This window comes from Grus americana, chromosome 3, assembly GCF_028858705.1.
Source record: "Grus americana isolate bGruAme1 chromosome 3, bGruAme1.mat, whole genome shotgun sequence".
Classification (NCBI taxonomy): domain Eukaryota; kingdom Metazoa; phylum Chordata; class Aves; order Gruiformes; family Gruidae; genus Grus; species Grus americana.
In genome coordinates, this window is record NC_072854.1 from 92,939,517 (window position 1) to 92,967,087 (window position 27,571).

The 27,571-nt window shown below is 36.2% G+C and overlaps 1 protein-coding gene across 1 annotated transcript in view; it reads left to right on the forward strand.

Moving 5' to 3' along the window:
• Positions 1-16,961, forward strand: part of DNAH8 (dynein axonemal heavy chain 8) — a 148,202-nt gene extending 131,241 nt beyond the window's left edge. Inside the window, exons 83-92 of the mRNA XM_054820742.1 lie at positions 518-670; positions 3,088-3,243; positions 5,333-5,449; positions 6,196-6,297; positions 6,689-6,849; positions 11,476-11,632; positions 12,142-12,294; positions 12,389-12,578; positions 16,083-16,204; positions 16,674-16,961. Coding sequence (XP_054676717.1) covers positions 518-670; positions 3,088-3,243; positions 5,333-5,449; positions 6,196-6,297; positions 6,689-6,849; positions 11,476-11,632; positions 12,142-12,294; positions 12,389-12,578; positions 16,083-16,204; positions 16,674-16,961 — 1,599 coding nt within the window. The remainder of the gene's footprint in view (positions 1-517; positions 671-3,087; positions 3,244-5,332; positions 5,450-6,195; positions 6,298-6,688; positions 6,850-11,475; positions 11,633-12,141; positions 12,295-12,388; positions 12,579-16,082; positions 16,205-16,673) is intronic.
• Positions 16,962-27,571: the final 10,610 nt, after the last annotated feature.

Consider the following 27,571-nt stretch of genomic DNA (forward strand, 5'->3'; position numbering starts at 1 on the left):
TTTATACATACTTGAGATTATGTTATTAACAAATAAGTTTTAAAAAAGATGTATTCCTTGGATTTCAGCTGTTATTTTTCCACTCTTAATCTTTTGGAACTGATGGCAGGATTTCTTACCGCTGGTGTTTTGCTGGGAGAGGACAGGAATTACTTCTTTTTGCCACTAGGTAGCACTGATACTTTACTTAGAATATTGGCTCTAGTTATATTATTTTCATTGTGAACAATAGGATGTGGAAATAGCTTTTCCACTAACTTTTCCTATTTGCTTTAACTGTGCCAATACAAAATCAATATTCAGGAACAGACCAAAAGTAGAAAAATTAAAAAAAAAAACCCACAACAAACAAACCAAAACCCAAACCAACCCTAAAAATAATAATTAAAAAAACCCCAACTCTCAACCAAAAAAACCCAAATGTGCAAGACCAAATTTGATTCTGATATAGACAGATTTAGCACTATGAATAACTTGTTCTAAATTTTATATGGTAATAGTTGATATTCTTATTTAGGGAGGCTGGGTGTTACTTCAGAATTGTCATCTTGGACTGGATTTTATGGATGAACTACTGGAGACACTTCTTACTGCTGAGATACAGAATGAGACATTTCGAGTTTGGATAACTACTGAACCACATCCTAAATTCCCAATTACACTGTTACAGGTTTGTTCAAATATTTAATTCAGGTACCTCATGCCATCAAAATTATTCAGATTAAGTGTGTAAATGGAAATTAAGTAAATGGGGGCGGGGGGGGGGGCTGGGGAGGGGAGGAGATGACAAAGCCCAAGAAAAATGATCTTACCTTTCAATGCAAATATCACTTTAAACAGGAATGTTACTTACCAGTAACTGGAAGGTCTCAAAGATGCATTATGTATGTGTGAATTCACACTAATTCTGTACACAGAAACACTTGAATCAAAATTATCGGGCTTTACTTGTATCCCTTTTTGCCCAACCAGATGCCTTTGTGAACAAAGTAATGCCCACAACTGCTCTTAGACCCTTCCAGATTTCCCTATCTGAAATAAAGGATAAAGGGGACAGAACACACATGGACAGCACATGTCAAAGAACATCATCTACCAAGAAGTTACTTGTTTTTCTTTGGATAAACTATAAATGGTTGTTCTGTAGATCTCAAGAAGACATTTTTCATCAGTACCAGGAAAATTGACTAAACTCTTATGCAGTGCATTTAAGTCACTTACGATGGTTCCTAGCACTCTCACAGCAGGTCATAATGCTAGTTAATATCTTGTGTAACAGCCGTATGTTGACACTTCTGTGTTCACAGACCCCTTTTCTCTTAAAAGCAGTGGGAGTCTCCTTAGGGGTTTTCATTCTCTCTAAAGAAAAATAGATAACACACCTGATATCTAGGATGTAAAGAAGGGGAAGGGTTCCTTTCTTGAATGAACCTAGGAGACAACCTTCAGTGAGAAATGTATGTCACCATGGAAAATGACAGTATAGAAAGCTAGCTGTATGGACCTACATTCTCTTGTATTCTCTCAACAGAAAATGAAATCATCCTGCATCTTAAACAGATTTATGAATAGTAGGGTATATAAACATACAGTTTCCTAGAAGTGAGAATAGAAAGCTGAGAGGATTGCTAGATGAATCTTCACGGCACTTAGCTCAAATGTTTCACATGTGATTTCCCAGTCTATAGTGTCACATTACCTGTTAAAATATTAATATATTCAGGGATTCCAGAAAATGAATAACTGACAAACCAAAGGTCAGCTCTTTCTCACAAGAAAAGAGAGAATAATTTAGGGGTTTTATAGAAAACATTCATCAAAAACTGAACAAGATATCCTTTGAAACATGGAAAGACTGGTTAGCAAGTGTGCCCATTCAGTCCAACACTCTAGTGTGTTCATGTGTAGGTGGGTCCTTGCAGAAGGCTGGGACTCATCTCTGAGACAGATTGCCTGGGCTCTGCAGTCCAGCAATATGTTTGTGAGACTGAAGTTGGAAAGTCATTCCTTAAAAATAATTGAAGTTCTTTACCACAGATATGGAGATAGTAAAACTGCCAGGTGAAGTACATATTCATCAGTGTCTTCCATTAAGTGTCTCTCAGAAGTAGAAACAGTTCAGATCCATGCTTGCTTTCAGCCAGTGGGCAGCCTGGCATTTAATATCCTTTCAATACATGCTGTCAAGCCAGCCAGACAAGTACTTACTGTTGGAGCAGAAGAATACTTTTTTATTTGGGTTCCTCCAGCATTTGAAAAGCATACAGATTCTGATAAGGCCAGTCTGTCTCTGAACTAAGAGATTCAGGTGTGCCCATGAACATTACCCAGCACTGGAATGCAGTAGTCCATAAGGGTAAGTACTTTCTCCAACATGAAAACCTGTGCTAACTAGCACTCTTTCAAATAATTTGCAGGCATGGTTTGACAATTAAAATTTTGTAGAAACTATTCCCATTAGGCAGTTCATATGAAACTAAGGGGCTGTATTCTGAGGGGCTGTGGCAGTTTCCTACCACAAATTTGGATTCTATGTCTGCTGACCAGAGTCAGTCTGAGGAACATTCTCAGGTGAATCTAATTTATTGCTGCAGACATAGCCACAGAGTCCAGAGTAGCCACTGTGAACACAAAGATCTGATCTGAGGTGAGATTTCTTTGTATTTACTGTGAAGTCCTGGGACCAGAAATACAACCAAGTTCTTGTCATCTACTCTGGATAGTTCTGTCATTCAGTCATTGAATTAGGGATAGAGAACCATATGAGGCCTTCTGAAAAGCATGGCACTTGCTTCCAGGTTGTTGATGAAAATGCTTAGATCCATGGATAAGTGCCAGTGATGGTTCTGACCAACACAAACTGAACGTCTATGTTCAAAATCTTAAAGTAATGTATATTATAGAGATTGGTGCCCTAATGTCATATGTACTCCTTTTATGTGGTTTATAGTAAAACTACATATCAACTTTGTATCTACAATGCTTCAACTATTGACATGTTATTTATAACTAATATTGTGATTTTTTGTATATTGCTGGTTTTGTTCATCAAACAAATCCAATGCCTTTATCTTTTTCACATGACAGATTGCTATAAAGTTCACAAATGAACCTCCCCAAGGTGTACGTGCCAGTTTGAAAAGAACGTTTTCTGGAATTAATCAGGATCTGTTAGATGTTAGCAATATGCCTATGTGGAAGCCTTTGCTTTACGCTGTAGCTTTCCTGCATTCTACTGTTCAGGTATTTCTTACAAGGTTTGCAAATAGTGGTATAATATATGAACTTACTGGAACAGAGGTCCTAGACAATGCACATTCTGATATTTATTGTAGCATCCTGTTGCAGGGCTGAAGCTTTAATTGGTATAATCTGTATTTCAAGGTTCTTTATTCTCTTGTTTTATAAATTTTACACAATTTTCATACTATAAGCATTTAGAATGAGAATTTTTCTCATGTAATTTTACCTGTCCGAAAGTTGGTTATTCAGCGTAAGGGGAAACGCTCTCTCTGTAGTCAATAGAAATAGATCAGCACCTTGAAAAAGAAAATAATCTTATCCGTCTTGGTGCTCTCTCTGTAATTTTCTGGATATGTATCACTCTTTCCACTGATTTTAAAGGCAATCCAGATGCCTAGCTTAGCGTAGCTGTCTACTTTCTAGATGGCTAAAATTAAATAAAATTCTATCACTTAGCATCCTGGTTTTATCTTATTTTTATCTGTGTCGATGTGTCTTCTACATTAATTCCAATGTGAGCACAGTATCTATACTTTGTACTTTAAAGATATTTAAGTTTTGAGATCACAATAAATACCAACATGCTGAGGTCTCTGAATATACCTTCTTTTCAGCAAGGATCTCAAAATAGTTCTAAAACGTTATTTAAGCCTTAGGCTCTACTGAGCTGCTCATGTTTTCAGGGTAGCAAAGATGGTGAAAGACAATTTGTTGAGATCACTACTAAGATACAGTATTCTGCATTATTTTCCTCCTTCTACCTTTTTGTAAACAGTGAGAAAGTTGTTCTGCGTACTGCTTCAGCATTATACTGTTCTTGTGGAACTAGAAGACCTAAGCTTACTCAACCATCAGTACTTTTAAAAAATATTATAGCTATTCATCTGTTCAGAAAATTTATTTATGGATTGCCAATCAGCAAGAAATATATACATTGCCCTGCCTTTAAACTGACCAATTCCTAATATCCTTTGGTGACAAGATTGCTGATATATATAGCTTAAGAAGTAATTCAGAGAATTTGGCAGATAATCATTATACCTTTCTGCAGGGTATTATTGGTTAATGCTGTCTCATCTGCTTATAAACAATACCTGATTTTGAAAAAAATAAAAGTGAGGGGGTTTTTTCCAGTTCTAGTTCTTTTTAAATATTGTAGCTAAGGTACCTAAATGTTACTTAACTAGATATCAAAGACTGTCAGTCATTGTTGACCTGGTAATTTGAACTCTAATAAATATGTTATCACTTTGTTAATATTCAAATGTCAGTATTACACTGTTTATTTGTTTAATAAATGTCCGCACTATTCAGCTATTTAATTCTTAACTTCTTGGATTAATTTATTCTACATTCTGAACAAAATCATTGAGTAATATAACTGAGGTGGTTAAAATAAAGTTGTGAGAAATCTAATAGCATTGGATATTTAAAATGTTTGCACTGCAGATTATATTCTCTTTTATAGTCAACTATTTTTCTCTTACTGCAAGCATTATAATTTTATTTTCAAATATGTATGCAATAATAAATTCAAATAATGTAGTGATGGCAGCCTTAAAATAAAATTGTGAACTTGGAAAAATGTGTGTTAAAACAGTACAGTGAAACAGTAAGAAAAAAGGGGCAGCCTAGAAGCCTTTGGATAACTGAGCATTAATACAGGAGCTTGAAAAATTGAAACTATCCTTAGTAGACCACATATGAAGAAAAAAATGAAAAACCGTAGAACTTGGAATTGTTGAGTGTGCTGAAAATGCAGAGATTCAGTAATTCTTTAAATTAATTAGTAAAAATTTGATCATCCACACAGACATGAGACATTTCAAACCTATGTCTGATACATTGATTAGTAAAGATAGCAATAAATTATTCTGTTGCTTTTTCTATAAATATTTATCCCTCGTGGTGTAACTTAATAAACTTTCATTTTTACTGATGTTTATGAGGCACACAGCTGTTTCCTAGGCTAGCTTTCTTCTTCAGTTCAATTCTTTACTCCACTATTATTAGTAGTACTAAACTTTAATAATAAAACAAAATTACATGTTGTTTCATAAACATATTTGATTTTAATTGTATTCCTAAGGAAAGACGCAAGTTTGGACCTTTGGGTTGGAATATTCCTTATGAATTTAACTCGGCAGACTTTACAGCCAGTGTTCAGTTTATACAAAATCACCTAGATGAATGTGACATCAAGAAGGTGAATGCTAAAATTTGCGTACAGTATATTTAATTGCTTTATACAGCATCTGTAATTGTTGTTTCTTTTCCTTCATGTTACTATTTATAATAGTAAATGCTATTCTTTCGGTGCAACTTCTAATGATCAAAGCTTCAGATTCTCTGTAAGACAGTCAAGCTGAAATATTTTGTATGCTATCTTTGATGTAAAAATATGTAATAGTTAAGAACTTCAGAGTTTGATCTTGTTTTTTCCTGTACCATATGTAAAATATTAACAGGTCTATACAATATCTATTTTGGAAAGGGAGCCAAAATATTTACAGAGTTTGACAGAGCCAATCAAACTTCTCCATGACTGCCATCTGGTCTTCTACTATTTGTCAAGGAATAATGTAATAGTGCTGCTTTGCAAGGAATGGCTATTCTTTGTCAATAGAGAAAGATGAGAAACTGGGGGAAGGGGAAAAAAAGAAAAAGCAGAGAGGCAGTAGCAGCTGAGAGCGATTTCAGGTCACACAAGAAAAAACGAGATATGTTTCTAATAGCAGGATCAAACCCAACTCTACTATAAAATTATAGAGCTGAGCTCAGAAAATACATTAGAAATAAATCTTGGGATTTTTTTTTTTTCCTTGCAACAATGATATTTTCAGCTTACATTTCAGAGCCTTATGAGCTTCAGATGATACCAAAATTACAGGCTAGATACCTTCTTCTTATATGTTATAACTACAGTTTTTTATTTACTTTACTTGCATCCAGGGGATATCATGGAAAACAGTATGCTACATGATTGGAGAGGTACAATATGGAGGCCGAGTCACAGATGACTTTGATAAGCGTCTTCTTAATTGCTTTGCAAGGGTGAGAGACCTTGAAAATACAGTTACTTGTCATTTTTATTGGCAGTTGCAATACAGAAATCAGAAGACCCTCCTTCTGCTGAATATGCACTTCTTTACCAGTTTATAAGACTCTTTGGAGTAAAATTAATTTTTCAAAATGTCATTCTTTGGCAGTGGGGCTCTTCCCCTTGCTTTTTCTTTAGTGAGGAGCAAAAACTATTAAAAATACTTATCTGGAATTCAAACTTAGAACACATAGCTTTTAATGATTTACTTGTATATTCAAGTAAAATTAGATCTAATAGCTAAAACAAGAACCCAAATTGTCCAAGAATAAAAATGAGATAAAAAACCCCCTCTGACTAGCAAAGTAACTGTGTTTGGTTTTATTTCCTCTGGATTTTTCACAGGTATGGTTTAATGAAAAGATGTTTGACAGCACTTTCTGTTTTCACACTGGATATAAAATTCCAGTGTGCAAAACCCTGGAACAGTATTTTGAATACATCCAGTTACTCCCTGCCATGGACAGCCCAAAGGTCTTTGGACTCCATCCCAATGCTGATATTACGTAAGTAGGTCTCAATATATTGAAAATGAAGACCCTTTCTTTCAGTATTTGGAAACAAATCCCTGTGAAATGCTTAAGTAAAGTATATTTTCATAGGAAATCTAGGATTCATGTGAATTTCACTATTGAAGTGGAACACTTGATGTGTATGTACATGATTATGAATGCAGTATCTTCAGCTACATTTTACATGTTCTTTTAAAGCAGTTGGAATTCTTATTGCTTACTCCTCATGGTTTTAGAATTTATTTTTTTTAAATTTGAAAGCTTTATAAAACTTTTATATGAACACGTGATACAAGTCTCTATACAGTTCAACTAGAGAAAGTTTCTAATGTTTGTCTTCTCTTCCAAGAGTATATTACTTTTTTGTGCACACTCATTAAATTATTATCTGGGTTGTCATTTGGTTTACAGCATGCCTTTGGATGTGCCTACAATCTTTTGTTGCCATCAGTCCTGCCATTTCCAGTATTTAAAAGAGGCTTTTCAACTTGACCAAGTACAAACTCCATTTAAAATTTTATCTTTGACTTACTTCACTTTTTAATTCCAAATAATGTGTGTAACAGCTTAGCTTTTATTTCCTTCTAATGTTATATGCCCTGTGAAAGTGTATGAATCATCATCATACTTTTTTCACTGCCGTGAATTATTGCATTTTCATTATATCCACATGCATTGTTTCTTAACGCAGCTTTTTGTATTTTTAAACAAAACAAATGTTATTCAAATGCCCAGCTGCTGTGGAAACCTAATATCTTCTAACACATTTGGGCAAAACAATAATTTCCCACAATTTTTCAGTCTCAAATTTAAGAGGCTAGTGCCATATCAAAAGCCCAGTATTCTAAGCATGCTGTGAGAACAGCACACAGTTTTATTATCAACTCTGCCTAGCACCTACCATTGTAAATATATACTTCTCAAGAAAAGAATCTAAAAGTAGAATCTGTTTCAAGTCATTTCTGATACTTGCAAGACTTCCCTTCCAGAACTGATTAAAGAAGAGCCAAGATTTAACAGAGAACTAAACAAAGTCCATATGCTTTGGATCCAAAATTAGGCTTGTAGGAGGGCTAATTTATAGGAGGAAACTTGAGAGTAACGGTGTTGTGGGGAGCTTTAGTGACTAGGAACAGCTCTATAATTTCTCTGAGTTTTTCTTCCACACGGTACACCAGCATATTCCTGCTACTTTAGTAATTTTTCTGGAGATTTTCTTTGTAAGTGTTTCTTAAGAGTCTGGCAAAAATGTTCAACAGCTTCATGCTTTTTTCCATGTCTTATCACAGTCTGTTATAGGCAATACTATCTGTCTGAATTTCATCTTTGACATGCAGACCAAATGGATTAGCAACCCATACAAACCCATAAAAAGTTGCATTCAAATTCTCCTTAAAATATCCTATCAAGTCATCTCAGAGTATGCAGAAGGCTAACTGCTAGAATTGGAACCCTGAGACAGCCAGGACCTCTCCATATTCCTTTTACTGAGGACAGGAAAGACCTTATCTCTCACTGGTTTAAGTGGGACAGTTTTCCAGTTCAGCCAAAAGCTCAATCCATTGGTTCCAACCGTAAGACTTTACTGAGTGTCAGTACTTTCGTCCACTTGGGATTAACACCTGAAGTCATTGTGAGTGATTTTAAACTTGCTATGTGAACCACAGGCTCTGCAAAGGCAACACAGTTAACAGGTACCTGAGAAGGCAAGGAATATTCTGACAATCTTCTGTCAAAACTCCTTCTCCAATTGGTTCCATACTGAAGCCTTAAATCTAACTGAATTTTTGTAAAGTTACTGCAAACTGTTGTTAACCAACTGAAGACAGAGTAGACTCTCCCATTGTCCTTTGGTGAATGTGAGGTTTTGAATACCATGTTGCAACAGATATTGCTGGGTTTTAAAACAAGCTGAGGTAATGTTTCTGTCAAAACACATTTGTTCTTGGTTTTAACTTGTAGAACAGAAAATTCCTGATGGCAGAGAATCCAGCTATCAAATTATGACAGGTTGTTGAATCCAAACTCTGTAAGAAAATATCCTTAATAATTCTTTCTGGAGCAAATCAAAATCCATAGAAAATTCCTTCTTTTTTTCTTCTTATGACAGAATTTGCTTTGCAATACTTCTTCAGGGAAAAACAATATAAACAGGTATAAAGTGCTTTATCTTACATACTTTTAGGCAAAATTGACACTGTAAATGAGATTCATTTAATGTTGCTTTATCTTCCTTTATGCTTATCCAAGACTTCCTTTACTGTAATAGAGAAAAACAGACGCTTGTAAAGTGCAGTTCCTCTGATCACAAAGCAGACATCTGAAATACATGAGCTGAACCATGCTTCTTTGCATTACCTGTAGGGGCAATCTAGGCAAACAGCTGTTATGCAGACATCTACACTTAGATGTCTAAATGTGCTCAGGGACACCCCATTGTGTATATCTGCTTTCTTTCCCGGGAACATGATACTTCCTCTACAAAATCTGTGCAATTTTTTTTCATTATTCTTTGCATCTGTACTTCAACATTTTATTTGCAATGTAAAGGAAAGTCAGGTTTTCCAAAGCCCAGAAGAATTTTGTTTCAGAGTGTGTTTTATATTCTCTGCGTCCCACTATTATGTGAATGAAATTTCTTGTTTCTATTTTCTCCTTGCTTCCACATCGGGATATTATTTTTAATTACGTACACATTGAGATGCATCTTTGTGTCATTTCTGGTTTTGTTTACAATAAAAGTTGTCTTGTTCAAGCAGCTATTGCTTTTCATGATTGCTTCTTTATACAAGGTTCAGATGATCATTTCTCCTCTCCAGAAGATTCCTAGCTTGTGTCATTGAAGAAAGAAATATTACTTATCTTTGATTCTGCTCCTTTGAGCTTATTTTTCAAAACCTGTTCTCTGCTTTTCCCCAAAGTTTGCATATTGTCTTCTTTTTAAGATTGTTTCTTTTTTTGTTTAGATTTGAGGAAAGACCATTAATTTTTATAATTCTGTAATATTTTATAATTTAATTGATGAAATAATCATGGGACCTATTCTTTCCACGTAGAAAAGTCTGATAGCGGTAGTGGAAGAACAGTACTTGTCTGTGAAGAGGAAGGTTCACATCTCTTTTATCACTAGGTGTTAGATCAGTGAGACCCAGAATAAGGGTTACAACCATCAGTATGTCATCCAAATTAGGAATGAAGCCATGAGTCCAAGAGAAACTTGATTTTATCCAACTTTTCTGTTCATATGTGGTCTCAAATAAATCTGTAAGTCTTTAAATAGGGCCATAGATGGTAAAAAGTTTGAGAGTTTTGCCAGACAAAATCCCCACTGTTCCTACATTCAGAATCAGAAATTACATCCTCTGAGAAGCAAACTGCCAGTAGGATTTCCAAGTTTATGATTCATAGTCTTTCTAATTGCATTCACAAACAAGTTTATGTTGACATGCTGCACTATCTAGCTTCTGTAGTCTTACAATACTATCTCCAAAGCTTAGATGCTTTAGGACGTCCCATGTTCTATCCTGTGCCACAATCCTTGGTTTCATTTCTCATATAATTATATGTATGACAAAGTAATAGGAGGAGATGGGTGTCGCATGAAGGTCGAAAAGTAAAACTGACATGCACAATTATGCTTTGAGTCAGTATAAATTTATGTTCTGCGTCAGACTCAGGCTGTATGTTCCCCATGTAGCTGATTCCATAAGGTAAAAGTATGCAATGCCAGCACTGCAGTACCAACACATACACTGTTATTCTTCCTTACTGCCTCTCATAGCTCTGTGCCACTAGATAGCATTATAACAAAAGTAGTCCTATAATTCTGCTTGTATTGAAGGACTGACGTGGACTACTATCTTTTACCTACAAATGCCACATGAATTTAATTCACTTTTTTTGTATTGACTCAGAACATAAATTTACATTAGCACTGCCCATGCTGTACTATGGAATAGAAGGTTTTAATCTCTAATGTTGTAAATCTAGCAGCTTTTATCATTAATCCTGAAATACCTCAAGGCAGAATCATTGATAATAATGATAAAATTAATTTTATCATTAATCCTGAAATACTTAAAGCAGAGTTTATTGTTTAATAAAGGGGCAGCTTGCAGAGTTATGCCTCCACCTTTTCCTTTTCTGCATTCCACTTTTAAGAAGTAGCTAAATGAGGGAAATATTCTTCCTTGTACAAAATTTGTATGGCTTCTTCCCAGAAAATAGCTGTTTAGAAGTTCAGGCATATGCCATTGTCTTCCCTTTCCTTAGAATCCCTAGAAATCATATGATAGGTTTTTCTGCCACCTCACATTCTCAAAGGTTGAGAAGCAGTGTGTGGAACTTTTTCTTCTTTTTCTTAGCCCTGAATTAGAGAAACAACAAGGGTATAACAGGGTGTGTAGAAGGAAGTTCATATTCTTTACAACCATGGAAAACCACAGGTTGTTCACTATCGGTGTGTTCAGCTTGGTGCAGGACACAAAGAAAACCAGGTTTTGATTTAACCTGGTGACACAGTACATTTTTTCTCAACTTTCAAGTTGTGTGTTCTACAAAGTATCCTTTTAACTATTAAAAAATCCGACGTGATTTATAACATACTTCTTATCTTCTCAGATACCAAAGTAATACAGCAGCTGATGTTCTAGATACTATTACCAACATTCAGCCAAAAGAAAGCGGTGCAGGATCTGGAGAAACTCGTGAAGCAATTATTTATCGTTTAGCTGAAGACATGCTAGAGAAACTTCCTCCAGATTACATACCCCATGAGGCAAGCTAATCTTAGTTGTTTTCTTACTGTTTTCTCTGAGTTTTCATGTAAGACATTCCAAACAAGAAACCCTGAACTGTAAAGAAAGGTCGTATAGCCAGTAGCAGATTCAAGCAGGAACCAGCATCTTTATCACTATCAGCATGAATAGATATGAGGCTTTTTTATTTAAAATCAAGACATCTAACAATTGATCATGGAGATTATGCTTGGACTTCCAAAGCTGCATGTGAAAATAGAGAAAAAAATCAGTGTTGACTTTTTTGTGACAGCAGTCTCCTGGGCCTTCTGGATGAAGTCCTGTTTTAGCAAAATCATATAAAATTTGGTAGTATCAGAGAAAAAATAGAAGTAAAAACTGCAACAGTTTTAAGGGGATAAATGTTAGTTGAATAATGTGAAGTACAAGTCTACTTTTCTGAACACAAAGTTAAGATGTCATATATGACAACAGTATTTGAACATTTCAGGTTTAACTAAATTCCTTCTTCTGCACTCCTATATTTTAGGTTAAAGCTCGTTTAATTAAAATGGGCCAACTTAACTCTATGAATATTTTTCTTCGGCAAGAAATTGACCGAATGCAAAAGGTGATCACAATAGTCCGCAACAGTTTGAATGATCTTAAATTAGCCATAGAAGGAACTATTGTTATGAGTGAGGCAAGTAAAAGTATATTTACTACGTATGGAATACTCCATTTTAAGCTATTACCTTGATTGCTTTAGTTCATGTATTATAATTTCATTCCTTCAGAATTTGAGAGATGCACTTGATAATATGTATGATGCTCGAATTCCTCAAGTATGGAAAAGAGTATCTTGGGATTCTTCAACGCTTGGCTTCTGGTTTACTGAGCTTTTGGACAGAAATAATCAATTCTCTACTTGGATATATGAAGGAAGACCAAATGTGTTTTGGATGACCGGATTCTTTAATCCACAAGGTAAGGGTACTGAAAGGACTTGAGTAATAATGTATTTAATCATAATTTAATGCTTTTTACTACGTATCTAGTTTAATATTGCACCTAGAAAAATGTTTTCATTGCTGTCAGAATATGTCATAGAAGCCAAGATGATAAATGGATTCAAAAAAGAGATAAGATAAAGTCATGGGAAACAGGTCCAATGGTAGCAATAAAAATGACTGTCCAAACTTAACCTTCGAGTTGGGAGGTCACTAAGCTCCAGATTGCCAGAATCTGGAAGAACATAGAAGGGAAAGGATTTATGTGCCATTTTGCCTGTTGTAATATTATTTCACTAAGCATCTGCCTTTGTCTAGTGTCAGAGACAGGATGCTTGTACAGATGGTCTTTTAGTCTGACCCATAAACACAGTTTTTATATTACAAGAAAGAAAACACGTAGTTAACAAATCAAATGCTTTATTTTGTTGACATATTGTAGCATGATATGATACAGCTTCTAAAGAAAATATACTTAATGATAATGATACAGCTTTTAAAAAAAATATGCTTTTCCTGTGGTTTCAAATTGTTTATCTCATTCCAAACTGTAAACTGTGAGTATGGAAGAGCTTTAATCTAGAGCAATATGTTATTTATATACTGTAGTAGCAACAGAAAGAATTTCTTTATAGCAAGAACAATCATTCACTGGAACAACCTCCCCATGGGCATGGTAGTATCCCCATTGCTGGAGGTTTTCAAGATGCAATTGGACAGGGTGCTAGATAATCTCATAATCTCTCTGTCCCATGAAAGGTTGGACCAGGTGATCTTTCAAGGTCCCTTCCAACCCAGGCTGTTCTATGATTCTAGGAATGTGCAACTATAGCAGAATTTATAGCAGTTACCTGTCTTTCACAGAGAATCATCAAACTGTAGTTTTCACAGTAGTTCCATTTCACACATAATTTAATGAACAGTTTGTCCAAATTAATCAAAGATATACTGCAAAGTACAAGAAAACATTATCTATCATTATCTGTTATAGCCTGATATATTTGTCATTTTGTAGGAAAGAGGAAGAAAAACAAATTGTAACCATCTTAATGAGGAACAAAACCTGTTACCTTATTAGATGTATGTTCGTAGAAGAATCTCATTTAGCCTACACAAATGCCCAACAAAATTCTCATGAGAAACTTCTCCCATGTAACAGCTATGAGGTGGTTGGTTTTTTTCATTAGAATTAACCTCTGAAATTCTTGAATATTTTATGAGGTATCTTCACTTTGTGATGCTTGTATTCTTACTGGCCTTTCTATGACCAGGACTGTAAAAAGCACTAATATCAAAGTCTTTCTTGGAGTAGCTCTCAGAAACAGTTGAGGTGCCTGGAGCACATCCAAATTACCATTAAAAGATAGTAGTGAGATGCCAGTCAAAGCATCACTCCATTTGTATCATAAATGGCACAGCTGGTAAGCATACTGATCTCTGGTGATTCAAGAGCAGCACTCACAGAGGTGTAAAAGAAGATAATGGACCAGATTCTTGATCAAGGAAAATATTTAGCCTAATAGCAAACAACCTGAGACACGGATGAACTTGAACTTGATAATTGCTTCAACCTCTGTGTAACAAAAGGATAGTTCTGTAGATGGAGAAAAAAGTCTGCTTAGCGGAGACTAGGGGTGAGGTAACTATACTCTATTGCTAATACTGCTCACCAGGAAATTCTGCGTAAATCAAATCATACAGTAAAGTTTTAAAATTGACTGTTGTGAGGCAAATCAGATATTGGACTGCCCTGTGCTGCCATTGCAGCAAAATCTGAGCTAATTGCACTGGTGAATCAAACTTTGAATCTATCATAGCACTGACAAATACATTATAATGTTAAAACATGAGGAATGTATTTCATCAGTTTAGTGGAAAAATCTATTTATACTACTATAAAGTATCACCAATAATTGTATTTAAACCTGTTGCGATTTTTTTTTTTAGCAATTATCAGTGTTTGTGTCCTATAAATTATCATTATTAAGGAAGAATGTATGTTAGTGGTGGTACAATATTCCATTCAGTAGACATGGCACTTTGAATGAACAGGCTTGTGAAAAACCAAATATCACGTTATAGAGATATAATTAATTTTTAGCAAAATTTAGAAACCTAGATCATACTGTTTTATTTTTATCAGAATATATAGTATTTTCAAAATTAACACAAGTTCAAGTACTACAGTATACTGATAATACTGATGTAATACTGATTGTATTTAGATCACATATGAATATTCTAACTGTGACAAATACCTTAGCTTCTAATTGGCTTTGTCCTAATTGGCATGTTAAATGACTTCTTAAATCTTGAAATGCTTTCTTCTACTGCATGCCCACGTACTTGCATGATTTCCCCCTTTGGCTTGTCAGTATTTCACTGGGTGGTTTCACCTCCTTGTAGATACTTAACAGCTCACAAAATGGTCTTTTCCTTTACGCCTTATCAAGAAGGAACTGATGCAATTTCATCTTTAAGTCTTTACAGTAATCACTCTTAAGTATTCAGTTCTCTATTGCTAACTTTTCTCTCTTTACCTCAATCTCTTTCTGACAACTCCAAGTAGTTCTTCATCTGGTAGCCTAAAATAGCAGCTGTTGGGGTTTTGGTGACTACATTGTCATCTTCTGAGACACTTATACAGAAACAACCAGGTATTTGCTACAAGTGTTTAATTTTTCTAGATTTTTCCTTTATAACACATCCAAACCTTTTTGGTGCCAGGTTATTTAACATCTTGTGCTTATATTATTCAGCTCTTTACCTCTCAAACCCTTTTTATTGCAAACCTCTGTAAAGTCTGTTCAAAACAATACTCAAAAAAATCACCTAACTCGCTGCTTGATTGTGTTATCCTCTACCTTCATTTCTGTCTAGGGCTCCCTTTTCTTCACTAACAAAATATAAATTTTTCATCCTTTGTAGGCACTACCTTGTCTAGATTCCCCACACTCGTATAGTTATTTTCATTATTGCATTCAGACACACCTTTTCTGTGTTCCATCAGTGAAATTTATTTTATTTTTCTCCTTCTATCATTTAAAATAAAGATAGCCTTTTTCCTAACTTGCCTTTACATAAATATCAGGTCACATAATTGATATTTTGTCTGCCTTCAAATTCCTTCTTGAAATAACAAATCTACGATGCATCCTGTAGTTGATTGCCTAATGATAATTTGTAAATCAGTATCCTGAGCAAACATTTATTAACTGAGTAATTCCGTGGGGGGGGGGGGGGGAAGTGCCATTTAAAAATATTTTTCTCAGTGTAATGCATTCTATGCCACTTTTGTCATTTGCTCCCATTTTGGCCCCAAAGCAAGCTTTGCTATCATTAGTCAAGGTGCTCAATTGTAATAGAATTCTGAATATCTGTCTATAACACTCAGTGCAGAACCATGCAGATAACAGAGTAAGATTTTTTTTTTTTTCTGTCGTGTGAGATATGTACTAAATCTCTGACTTAATTTCTCAAGGATTCCTGACAGCAGTGAGACAAGAAGCAGCTCGAGCACATAAAGGCTGGGCTTTAGATACAGTCACAATACATAACGAAGTGCTAAAACAAAACAAAGAAGAAATCACAGCACCTCCTTCTGTATGTATGACACACAAATATGTTTTGGTATTAATTTCAGTATTTAATCTGTATTGTGCATTGTTCAGTCATTTTGGATTGCTAGAGGAAAAAGTTACTATTGTCTTCACCTCACTCTTTTTGCTCAGCATAGAAGATAAATACCATTTTTTTTTATTTTGCAGTTAGAAAACATTTTATTAAAAGAACCATTTCATTGTACTACCTCTTGATTTTTGGAATTTATAGTAAACTTTAAATCAAATTGTGTAGTGTACAGGTTTTATTAAACAACTTTTATTGCCATCCATTTCAGAAGCATTATCTTCTGAAAAAGGATGATATAATAGTTTAAAGTTAAATAGTTAGAAAAGATCCAATGTCAGATATTTTTTACTGTACAACATATATTCCTTTTAGTGGTTTAAGCCACTCATTTTACAAAACAGATGCTTTATTTTGTGTATTTATCTGCTTACTCTCCACACAGGAAGGAGTATATATCTATGGGCTATACTTGGAAGGTGCAGGCTGGGACAGACGAAATAGCAAACTCATTGAATCTACACCAAAGATTCTTTTTGTCCAGCTGCCTGTGGTGCATATATTTGCTGTTAATACAACTGGTCCTAAGGATCCCAAGCTCTATGTTTGTCCTCTTTACAAGAAGCCCAAGAGGACAGATCTAAACTATATTACAGTGATCTATTTAAGGACAGTAGTGTCGCCAGACCACTGGATATTGAGAGGAGTGGCTCTCCTGTGTGACATCAAGTAAACTGTTTTTCACACCATAACAGGAACAGAATATATGGCACACATAACCAATTACATGTGCAATTCTTCTACTGCTTTTGATTTGGTGGCCATTGGTCATTATACTAGAACTTTCATTTCAGTCTTGCCTTAATGAATTTTTTTTCTCTGCTTCCAGTAAATTTAGTTTATCTTGGCTATTTGGTGATAGTTTTAAAGTTAAGTTTTCAAAATAAGTTCACTGATTGTAGTCTTTGATGTTTCCATTATATTAATTAAAAAGGAATATTTTCTTTAATAATAGAATTAAATAAAACATTGGCAAACCTTAAAAGAGAAAACCCTAGCTTTTTCACATTCTTTCTCATGTACGGCTTTTAGCTTGTGTTTTAGTGACATATGATAACAGAAGACAATATAGAACAAAGACAATATGGAACATAACAAAAATATAAGTTCTCCTAGATACAAGTTTTAAAATATTCCTGGATTCTGCATGATACATACATTATTTTCTTTGACTCTACAGGAAATTTTATGGATCAAATATACTTTTCTGGTTTAAATATATTTTTTCTTGGGGTTTTCCAGGGTTCACTTGTTCTTGTTAAATTATATAGATTAAGCAAAACTACACCAGGAATGTTTATGTCTGGAATATCTGACAGAGACCAGGATGTTTTCTGTCCAGTTTAGCTGTGTGGGAACATAGCTACAGAAGTAGAACAGTGCCAACTACTTAATATGGATGTTTTTGTAATTAAAATACAGAACCGGGTTATCTACAAGCACAATTACTGCATCTCAGCTCTAAAATATAGGCTGGAATCCTTGGAGTGGCTATTGCAGTATTATTCCATGATAAACCTGATGAACATCCACAAATTTTCTAGACATAATTAGTATTAAACTAATTCTATGCATGTAATACTAAACAAAATATGCAGTCTACACTATCTCTTTAATAATCTGCATAAAACGTGTTCTTCTTTCAGATACCTTTATTTGGCAGCACAGTTTTTTACTTGCACCCCAAGACTGGACTATGTTCTTCCCTTTGCAGTTTAAGGGTGATCAAATGCATCTGTTGTGGCAAAGTACAGCTACTCCTTGATGAAGTCCTGGGGCATCTGATGGGATACTAAAAGGCTCTTCCTTGAGTTAGAACCCTATGGCTTTCTGTTGGAGGTCACCATCCCAGGATATCCTCTTGCAGAGGAAATAACAATACATAGACACAAAATGATGAGCAGAGTAACGAAAAGGAAGATCTCAAAATGCAATTAAGTAAAATGTTTCTTCTCTCTCCCCTCTGTAGACTTAGATCCAAATACAACAAAACCAGCTAAGGTGTTAGATAAAAATACACAAAATTGTAAAACTTATAAGTTGTACCACAGAACTATGTCTGCGTGGTGGGGGTGGGGGAGGGAGGGGGGAGGGTGGAAATCTGATTGTGCAGCTGCAAGAGATTTTGCTCCAAGTAATCAGAAAATTGATGACAGTACTTGTGGTGGGCTGAACCCAACCAGCAGCTAAGTACCTGCCCAGTTGCTTGCTCACTCCCCCTGCCTCAGCAGGATGGAGGAAAGAATTGGAAGAGCAGAAGCTGAAAACACGTGGGTCGAGATGAAGAAAGTTTAATAAGTGAAGCAAAGCTGCACACACAAGCAAAGCAATGTAAGGAGTTTATTTACTGCTTCCCACTGGCAGGCAGCTGTTTAGCCACTTCCTGGAAAGAAGGGCCTCAGCATGTGTAACGATTGCTTGGGAAGACAGTTTCAATAAGCACAAATGTCCCCTTTCCTTCTCCTTTCCGCAAGCCTTCGGTGCTGAACATGACATCACATGGTATAGAATATCCCTTTGGACAGCTGTCCTGGCTTTTTCCCCTCCCACGTTCTTGCGCACTCCCAGTCTACGTGCTGCGGAGGCAGAGGGGGGAAAAGGTTCATATCCAAAAACCAGTGCAACAACTATAGTGTATTCGTTCCTAAAGTTTTTTCCTGGTCTGCCCTTTCAGCTTAATGACAATGGGGAAACAATGTGGAACCCTATGAATGCCTCCACAGGTGGAAGATGTGCATTGCCACATTTACAGGTGAAAGTCTATAGTGTGCTGAGTTATATAACTTACAGCAAAGAGGATTTTATTCTCCATCCTGTATAATATCAAGAATAGAGATGAACAGTATGTTGTTGAGCTCAACTATTTCATATATTCCATCAGGTTCTTGAGAGCATCTCTGTCTTCTCTCTTGTTAGAGTCCAATCACCATTTCCCATCTCCTCTGAGCCTGTCTAGGGGTTTGTTCTCTTCTGTTTCCTTGATAACACGCATTAGCTCATTACTTCCAGGTTACAATGAATACTGATTTCCATATACCTTTCCAGTTAATTTATGGATATAATCTGTGTTTTGTGACAGCAACAATCTACTATCTATTCAGAAGGCTCCTGTTTTGTCTCTCTGTGCTTTGTGAATATTCACAAAGTATTTCTCTGTCCTAGTCATGTGTGGGATAGTATTCTTACACTTAATTTGTTTACAGCCAGCTCTTCAAACATCTAATGAGGTGTAGTTAATTACTTGAATCACCACAAATCATTCCTCCCAGCTGAAATAATCTATAGGAATTTAAGACCTTTCACTCCCAGGAATGCTCTATACATCAAGGATATTGTAACAAGCATTCAAATTCCTAAATTAACTCTAACATAGAATTTTTTTTTTTTCAAGTTACTGAACAAGTTACTTCCTGAACCTTTTTATGCTTGTTTGCCATTGAAGATACTGCTGTTCAAGTTGTGAGACACTGTTGTGGTGCCTGAATTGACAAAGACAAGAATGCTGTGTTAGCAAAACACAAATATTTAACAGATGATCAAAAAAAGACAAATACTTGGAATATGTCATCTAACTAGTCTCTGTAAAAGCAAGGGCCTAACTCATGAGGATCTGTGTTAAGAATGTAAAGAACAATACGTCCAGAATTAGCTTAGAGGGTGCATCCATAGTCTGTATTATTCTTTCCTCGTTTGGTGGAACTGTCACCTGGAAGGATTTTCCTTCCCATTTCCTCTGATTTTGAGAGGTAAGTTCAAGCAGGTGAGACAAGGGAAAGCATGCGCTTTCCTGCTGCTTTAGGGTAGACACATTAATTGGGAGTCATTGATCTGCCAGTGTGTCAAGATACTCGCTTTTCACAGAAGTGTCCGTTCTTAGGTGATGATTCATGAGAAGTCTGGAGCACGGCTGTATGACGAGCTTTTATATAACAAAGAGTAGAGTTAATAAAAACTATGGAAATGAACTTGCAAATGGCGGGGTAGGGAAGGGATTTGTTTTCAAGTCAGGTTGCTAAATCTCACAAAATCACTGACTGGAATGAGCTTGTTCCAAGACGGTTATATTTCAGCTAAACTGTAATTTAAAAGATTTGTTAATTCCAGAGAATCATTTTCTTCATCCACACTCTTTCTACCTCTATATTCTGGTTCGTTGTAACTAAAATTTGTTCAGCAGACATTCAGAATATTCATTTTCAAGGTGAAATATTTTATGGAAGGACCTACAGTTTTCCTGCTCAGTAATCTCATTCGCTGACTATATCTAGTTTTAATATTTAAACTATTTCATTATTTTTTTGATAGTCTGGAAGAAAATTTGGCAGCAGTATGTAACTAATTCTGTTGACACAAGTACTGAAAATCAAGTGTATACAATGTGCAAGCTGCAGTTTTAAGTATACTGATGTTTCTTCTGATTTTTTTAATATTGGAGTGTAATTGCACAGCTATAAGTCTCTTGATCAGATTTCTTCAGAAGCCTCTGGTGTTATTTATATTCCTAGAGCAGGCATCACACATACTAAACCAGACATTGTAAGATGTCATACTTGTGTCTGCACCACGCAAGCAGGGTATTCCTGAGGCAAGTCCAGTTATATAAAAGCCAAAAGAGGTGCCTTTTCCAGTGATTAATGCTGCCTTCAGAGCACAAAGAAACATGCATAGATTAACTCTTAGAAATTCAGGAAACTTGACTGGTTTTTGTTTTGTTATGTGGTTTTGGGTTTTTGTGGGTTTTTTTGGTTGGTTGGTTGGGTTTTTTTAACTTGGCAACAGTTCACTATAAACGTCAAATCCAGAAACAGACTTTGGAAATAGAAATACCATGTGATTCTTATATAGCAGAGATTAGGATGGGGAAATAAACAACTGCTCTCATGTATGACTTATTTTTATGCCTCTTTATTTCCATTACAATTTCTAATTTATTAAATAGAAATATACGCTAATAAGGTCCTTGGGGATATCTGAACCATCTCTGACTTACTGCATCAACTATTTAATAAAGGAATGACTCAACCAAGGTATTAGTTAGCTAGATGACTAGTAATTAACAGATATCCAGGAATGCAACACCTGACTTATCCAGCTTCCACTATCTTCACATTCCCAAATGCTGAAAGGATTAATGGTTGTGTTCTGCCAGTTACAAAGTCCATTTCTGGGGACTTCAACTTAATCCTTATCTTGCTGATAGACCTATCATTTGCCTTATATCTTTGTATTCTTTATTATTAATCAAGATATTCTTCACAGCATTCAGGTGAGGTTCAATCTTTAGCAAAATTATTTTATCATTTTTCATAAATACTGAGATCTCACCCAAAATTTATCCTTAATATCAGTTCCAACATTTACCTTAATTAACATGTAGTTATCCATATGTTTTCCCCTAAGTCTCACTCGGCTCCAGGGAAATGTGATATTGTTCTCTGGATATTAGGAAAACATTACCTTTTTCTCTTTGTAGGACAAAATGACACATCTGAAGTTAAAGCAGGTCCTCCCTGACCCCTTGCCTTTCCCCCCACCCCTGCTCCAACTCCTGAACTTTTCTTGTGGGTCTGCAACTTCTACTGACTTAGAGTATCAACAGGTTGACTCCTCCAATTCACCTTACGTTTCATTTTTCCAAAGCCATCTTGACAGCATGTCTTAACAGACTGCAGCTTCCTGCATATATTCACTAATTAGTAATTCCTCCTACCAGTGTTTATATTTGATATTCAGATTAGTTAAGTGGTTGTTCAAGAGTTAGCTAATTAAAACTCCTGATATTAATTTCTCAAGGTCTGCTGGCTAATCACCAAAGCGGGATTTCTGTGAACAGATACTCAAAGGCAGAATGACTATTTGCCTTACAGACACGGTAATTCAGAGAACTGCTCTAAACAGATAATTGCCCTTCTTCCTTGCAGCTCTGGATGACTTATGAGCAGGCTGCTGTATTGTGATGGAAATGAATGATGGTTAGGGTCACCCTCTTTTTTTGGGGCACGTTTATGATGCAAAAAGCTATGGCCTCAAAAGACACTGTGGCTAACAGTTTGTGATCTGCTTCTCAATGAGCAAATGAGCATAAAAAGTAAAATTACTGTAATGTAAATGGCTATATAAATGGAAAGGATTTAACCTGCATATATTCGATCTAGAGAATTTAATCCAAAGAGTACCCTTCTCTCTCTCTTTAGTCATAGCCATGATAACACATGGGAAACCCATGAAACAGGTTCCCCATCTCGTTCATCCAGGGAATATTTTTTGATCCAAAATACTAGACTATAAAATATCACCTCTTTCTCAAGAGACACATCCTGTCCCTCTTCAAAGGATTTCCCCCCCCCCAAAAAAAAAAAATCCATCAGGTGCTGCAGACAAGCTACTAAATGCTTGTCTCAGCCTTTGGGAAGCCTTGTGCTGAAGGAATCCAGGTCCTACCTACTCCACATCTAGCAGCAGAGTAGACAAAAATCATGTCTGTCTCTTTGGAAAAGACCAGCATTATGATCATTGTACAAGACATATATCAAACCGTACAAGGCAGTTTTCCTTTTCTGTATCAAGGTTTTCCTTGGTGAGAAGATATTGAATGGAGTTATTTCCAAATAATTTCCTCACAGAAAAAAGCTACCACTACAGAAGAGAGAGAGAGGAGAGTAATATTTCCATCCATTTTACTTAATAAAGAATAATTTGACTTTATTCCTTCCTTCCTTTGTTCTGTGATTCATAGCTTCCTACTTTCTTCTTGTGAAAAATGAGGAGAGAAATTGAATGCTTTACTGAATATTTGTTACCATCATTTCCTTTGTGCTAGCATCTTTTCATTTTGTCATCCTAGCAGCCTTCTATAGTCCAAAATACAAATCTTAACAAAGCATTCTTCAACAGGGGATTTTTAATTAGGAAATTTGAATTAGGAGTCAGGGATTGTGGTAAGAAATTCAAACTGTAATAAAGTTGCTTCCTATTATATTACATGACTGCAAGCGATCTTTACATTTCAATACTTCTAAGATTTTTAAATATAGCAATGTCTGGGTCAGATTATTCAACACAGGGCTATATGAATCCTTCAAAAACGTTTTATGGAAAAGATTTAAAACAACTTCTTTTTTATAAGACAGAGAATGTAAGCTTTGTATTGAAATTAAATACTGATCTAAATAATTCTCTTCATAATCATTACATAGAATAAATTCCACAAGGCAGCTAGACCCCAAAAGTAGATACAGCTCTTTCAGTTCATAATGTAGTTCACACAACTTTAGTAAAAAAAAAGAAAAAAATCTTTGCACTCATTTCTTTGTTATCATCAAGAAATACATAGCCCAAAGTGTACAAGCCCTACTATTTGACAGCTGAAAAATGGAGCTGTCCATTTTGCTCAAGCACTACTCGTTCTTGTCATATATTTACATGCAACCAGGCCCTTACACCTGGCACTGCAAACTAGCAACAACTTATGTTCATTCATTCTCAGTCTGTGTGCTGGTTTGGGCTGGGACAGAGTTAATTTTCTTCACAAGCAGCCAGTACAGGGCTGTGTTTTGGATTTGTGCTGGAAACAGTGCTGATAACACAGGGATGTTTTCGTTACTGCTGAGCAGTGCTTACACAGAGCCAAGGGCTTTGCTGCCTCTCACCCCACCCCACCAGCGGGATGGCTGGGGGTGCACAAGGAGTTGGGAGGGGACACAGCTGGGACCCCAACTGACCAAAGGGATATCCCATACCATATGACGTCATGCTCAGCATATAAAGCTGGGGGAAGGAGGAAGTGGGGGATGTTCGGAGTGATGGCGTTTGTCTTCCCAATCACCGTTACACGTGATGGAGCCCTGCTTTCCTGGAGATGGCTGAACACCTGCCTGCCCATGGGAAGTGGTGAATGAATTCCTGGTTTTGCTTTGCTTGCATGTGTGGCTTTTGCTATTAAACTGTCTTTATCTTGACCCACAAGTTTTCTCACTTTTATGCTTCCAATTCTCTCCCCATCCCACTGTGGGGTTAGTGAGCAGCTGCATAGTGCTCAGTTGCTGGCTGGGGTTAAACCATGACAGTCTGCATCTACAATACTATACATTATAGAAAACTGGGTGATTTCAACCCCAGCACTGCGTAAGTACCATGAGACAGTTCCTGTACTGATCACATTCTCCTACATGTGAAGAAGTAACTTAAGTAACAGAACAATTAGTGCTTACAAGCACTAAACTAAAAATAATGAGATTTAATGCAGAAATGTGTACTATGGACAGAAGAACCAGAAGAAATTCTGCTTCCTAATGCACTATACATTTAAAAGTTTTGTACATGGATCTGTCATATAACTATTTGCTGTAGCCATGTTCTGATACAGAATATTGTAAGATAATTTTGATTATTACTAAGATGCTTAAATTACCCACTTCCCAAAGTCCAGGTTTTAAGGTACAGTTCAGATGATTTAGTTTCTCCAAAGATATTAAAGAATATACAGGTCCAAGACAAGATGATCTGTCTTCTAAACATCAATGTGCTTGTAATTGCGGTTGCAGCTTATGTGTTTGTAACTCTCATTTGCATAATACTGCTCAGAGCTACCTTTTTTTTTTTTTTTTTTTTTGTCCAGGAGGTCTAAAGAAGGATTCAGTTTAGATTAATTTTTATTTCAGCTATGTAGGTAACTATATGCATTAAAATTCTACAAACACCATCCACATTCAATGATTCAACACTAGAATTCTTCTGCTTCCTTTCCTAAACATGTATTTCAAATTTCTAAGTGATTTATTTGAATAACTTCATAGATGCTAGTCCTCAACTCAGACGTTTTAGCTTTTATTGAGCTTGGAAAGATCTTTACTGACAGTTCCTCTTGGCTTTGTAGAGAAAAAAAATGAGCTAAAGTGTATTCATTGCTGCAGCACATTACAGTTACAAAACGAGTAAATCGCTAACGGCCCTTCAGGCACACGGACAACTCTCACACAGCCAGTGTACAGAGTAGCAACTCCCTCCATTTTTCATACAAAGCCTGAGTTTAGGTAAAACACTTCATTCTCCAAATCTCAGCAACCCCGTATGCTGCGACTTCAAATATACATATACAAGGTAGAAAGGAATGAAATTTCACTGAGTTTAGATCTATTTGCACTGTGGTTGTTTCCAAGAATTTTATGTCTCTATCCCATAAACAAACTTATTATAAAAGATGATGTTTATAAAAGCAAATAATTACTGGCCATGGAGAAGCACCAAGTGCCTAACTTGCACTGAAAAATGATAACATTCTTTAGGATATTGCCTAAGGCAGCTTAGGAAAATGTTACTCAGCAAATGTCACAGCAGAAACATGCAGTTTCTCCATCAAACAGATTTTTCCCTTTAGAAAGTTTTGGAGACAAAGCATTCAGTCTCCTGTGGGACAAGGATGTTACTTGCTGCATATAGAAGGGTAGCGGTCATAGTTTTCAGGCAGCAGAGCGCGCAAACCCTTGTGAAGGCTTTGTCTCTCGCCCACGGGAACCTCCCGTGGCAAGCCGCTGGTCACACTGTTTCCACAGAAAAGGATTATCAGGGGAGGTTATTAAAAGAGACACTGAGCTTTTTCAAAATGCAGTTTTGTCCTCAAAATCTAGTAAATTGCATTAACAATGCTCAACAGTCACAGGAGTACAATCATCCCTGTGTTGCAGGGTAACTGCAAGGTAGCTTCTCCTTCATACATCTGAGAGGTTTGGTCCAGCCTAGAGGTAAAGGAACAAGAGAGAAGTTACAAAGTCCTGCATGTTAAATAGCATTTGCAGTCCTTCAGCTATGGAAAAAGAGGCGCGTGCCTCAACAAATAAAATTCTTAAGTTGAGCAAAGCTTCCTCAACTCCTTGTGCTGTATTTGTCAAACTGAAAGGACCCCGGCTCCTTTCAAGTTTGGATAGTGTCATTTTAATACTTCACTGGGCTATTTTCAAACTGTTCTTTTCTTACATTAACACTGATAAAAGATCAAGTTAAATTTTAGTATTAATAAAACCATGAATAAATATTACAAAAATCCAGCAGATCCAGGGTTTAGAGACAACTTTCATCAGTATTTGTCCCAAAAAAAGATTTTAATTTATTGGACAAATACCCTTCCATCTCTAGGAAAATGACCTCTCTTTTATTACAGTGATTTAAGCAAACAGGATTTGTTCAGTCTTCTGAAATGTGATAATAGCTTCTTAATGGGCACAATGAAAATATGCCTGTTCAGGGTTTACTCTGATCCATGGGGGTTTTCTGCTTCAAAAACATTCACATAGGTAACACTAGCGTATGTTATCATCATATCTAAAAAGTTACCTTTGATTATTCCTGGAAAGCAGAATTATTCCAAAGTAACACCTCTGCTTCCAAAGCGACGTATGTCACCATCACAGCCCCAATACGGCGCTTCAACAGAGACATGAGCCCGAGCTCCTGCGAGAGCAGCTGGCCCTCTGCTGCACACCGGTGCTGGGAGTCATCTTGGGAACAGAAGTCCTGACTGGAAAACTGTATTAAAAGGCCTGGCGCAGAAACAATAGAAAGCAGCGGAGACTTGCACGTGAAGTAGGTGCACCCTGCTAAGACTGGTGGTGCTGTCTAGGGGGAAGAGGTTTCTTTCCCTTTGTTTAAAGGTTTCTGTTGCCTGGCCTGAAGGAAGTTGGAGATTTTGCTCAGTTGGCCACTGTTTTTGTTGGTTTATTGAAAGCAGCTGTAACATGCGTGGTCTTCAGGTGCCAGGTGGTAAGACCAGCCCATAGGCACTTGCAAATGGGATCAGGTGTTGGGTTTCAAGTAAAACATTCCTGTGAGGTGTAACCAGGTTTGGGCAAGGTCCTCTCTTAGCTTTTCAGGGGTGTCAAACCACAGAAAATTGTTAGTTAGCAGCCAACTGTTAGATTTCCCAGTCAGGTTTCTCAGCACTCGGGTATTGCAGATGCTCTGTGGTTGCTTCCTTCAAGGATGTGTGATAACTGCAGGTAACAGAAGTGTAGTTTTTTACAGATGTTTCTTATATCTATGTGTAATTTGTCTTAGCACACACAAACAAAATTCTTTTTCAATCTTTGTTTCCTTTCACTTTAGAAAAGTTGAAGGAAATATCTTTTCAGTGTTCAGTCAACCAAACCACGATGGCAAATTCTTTCTGCCTGAAGTTAGCTGTTGAGATGTAACTGCTGTCTTGGCAATTCACATGCTGAGGAATTTCATGATTTCATGATCTCACAGCATCAATCCTCTGACTAGTTACATTCCCAAAGCATCAGACTG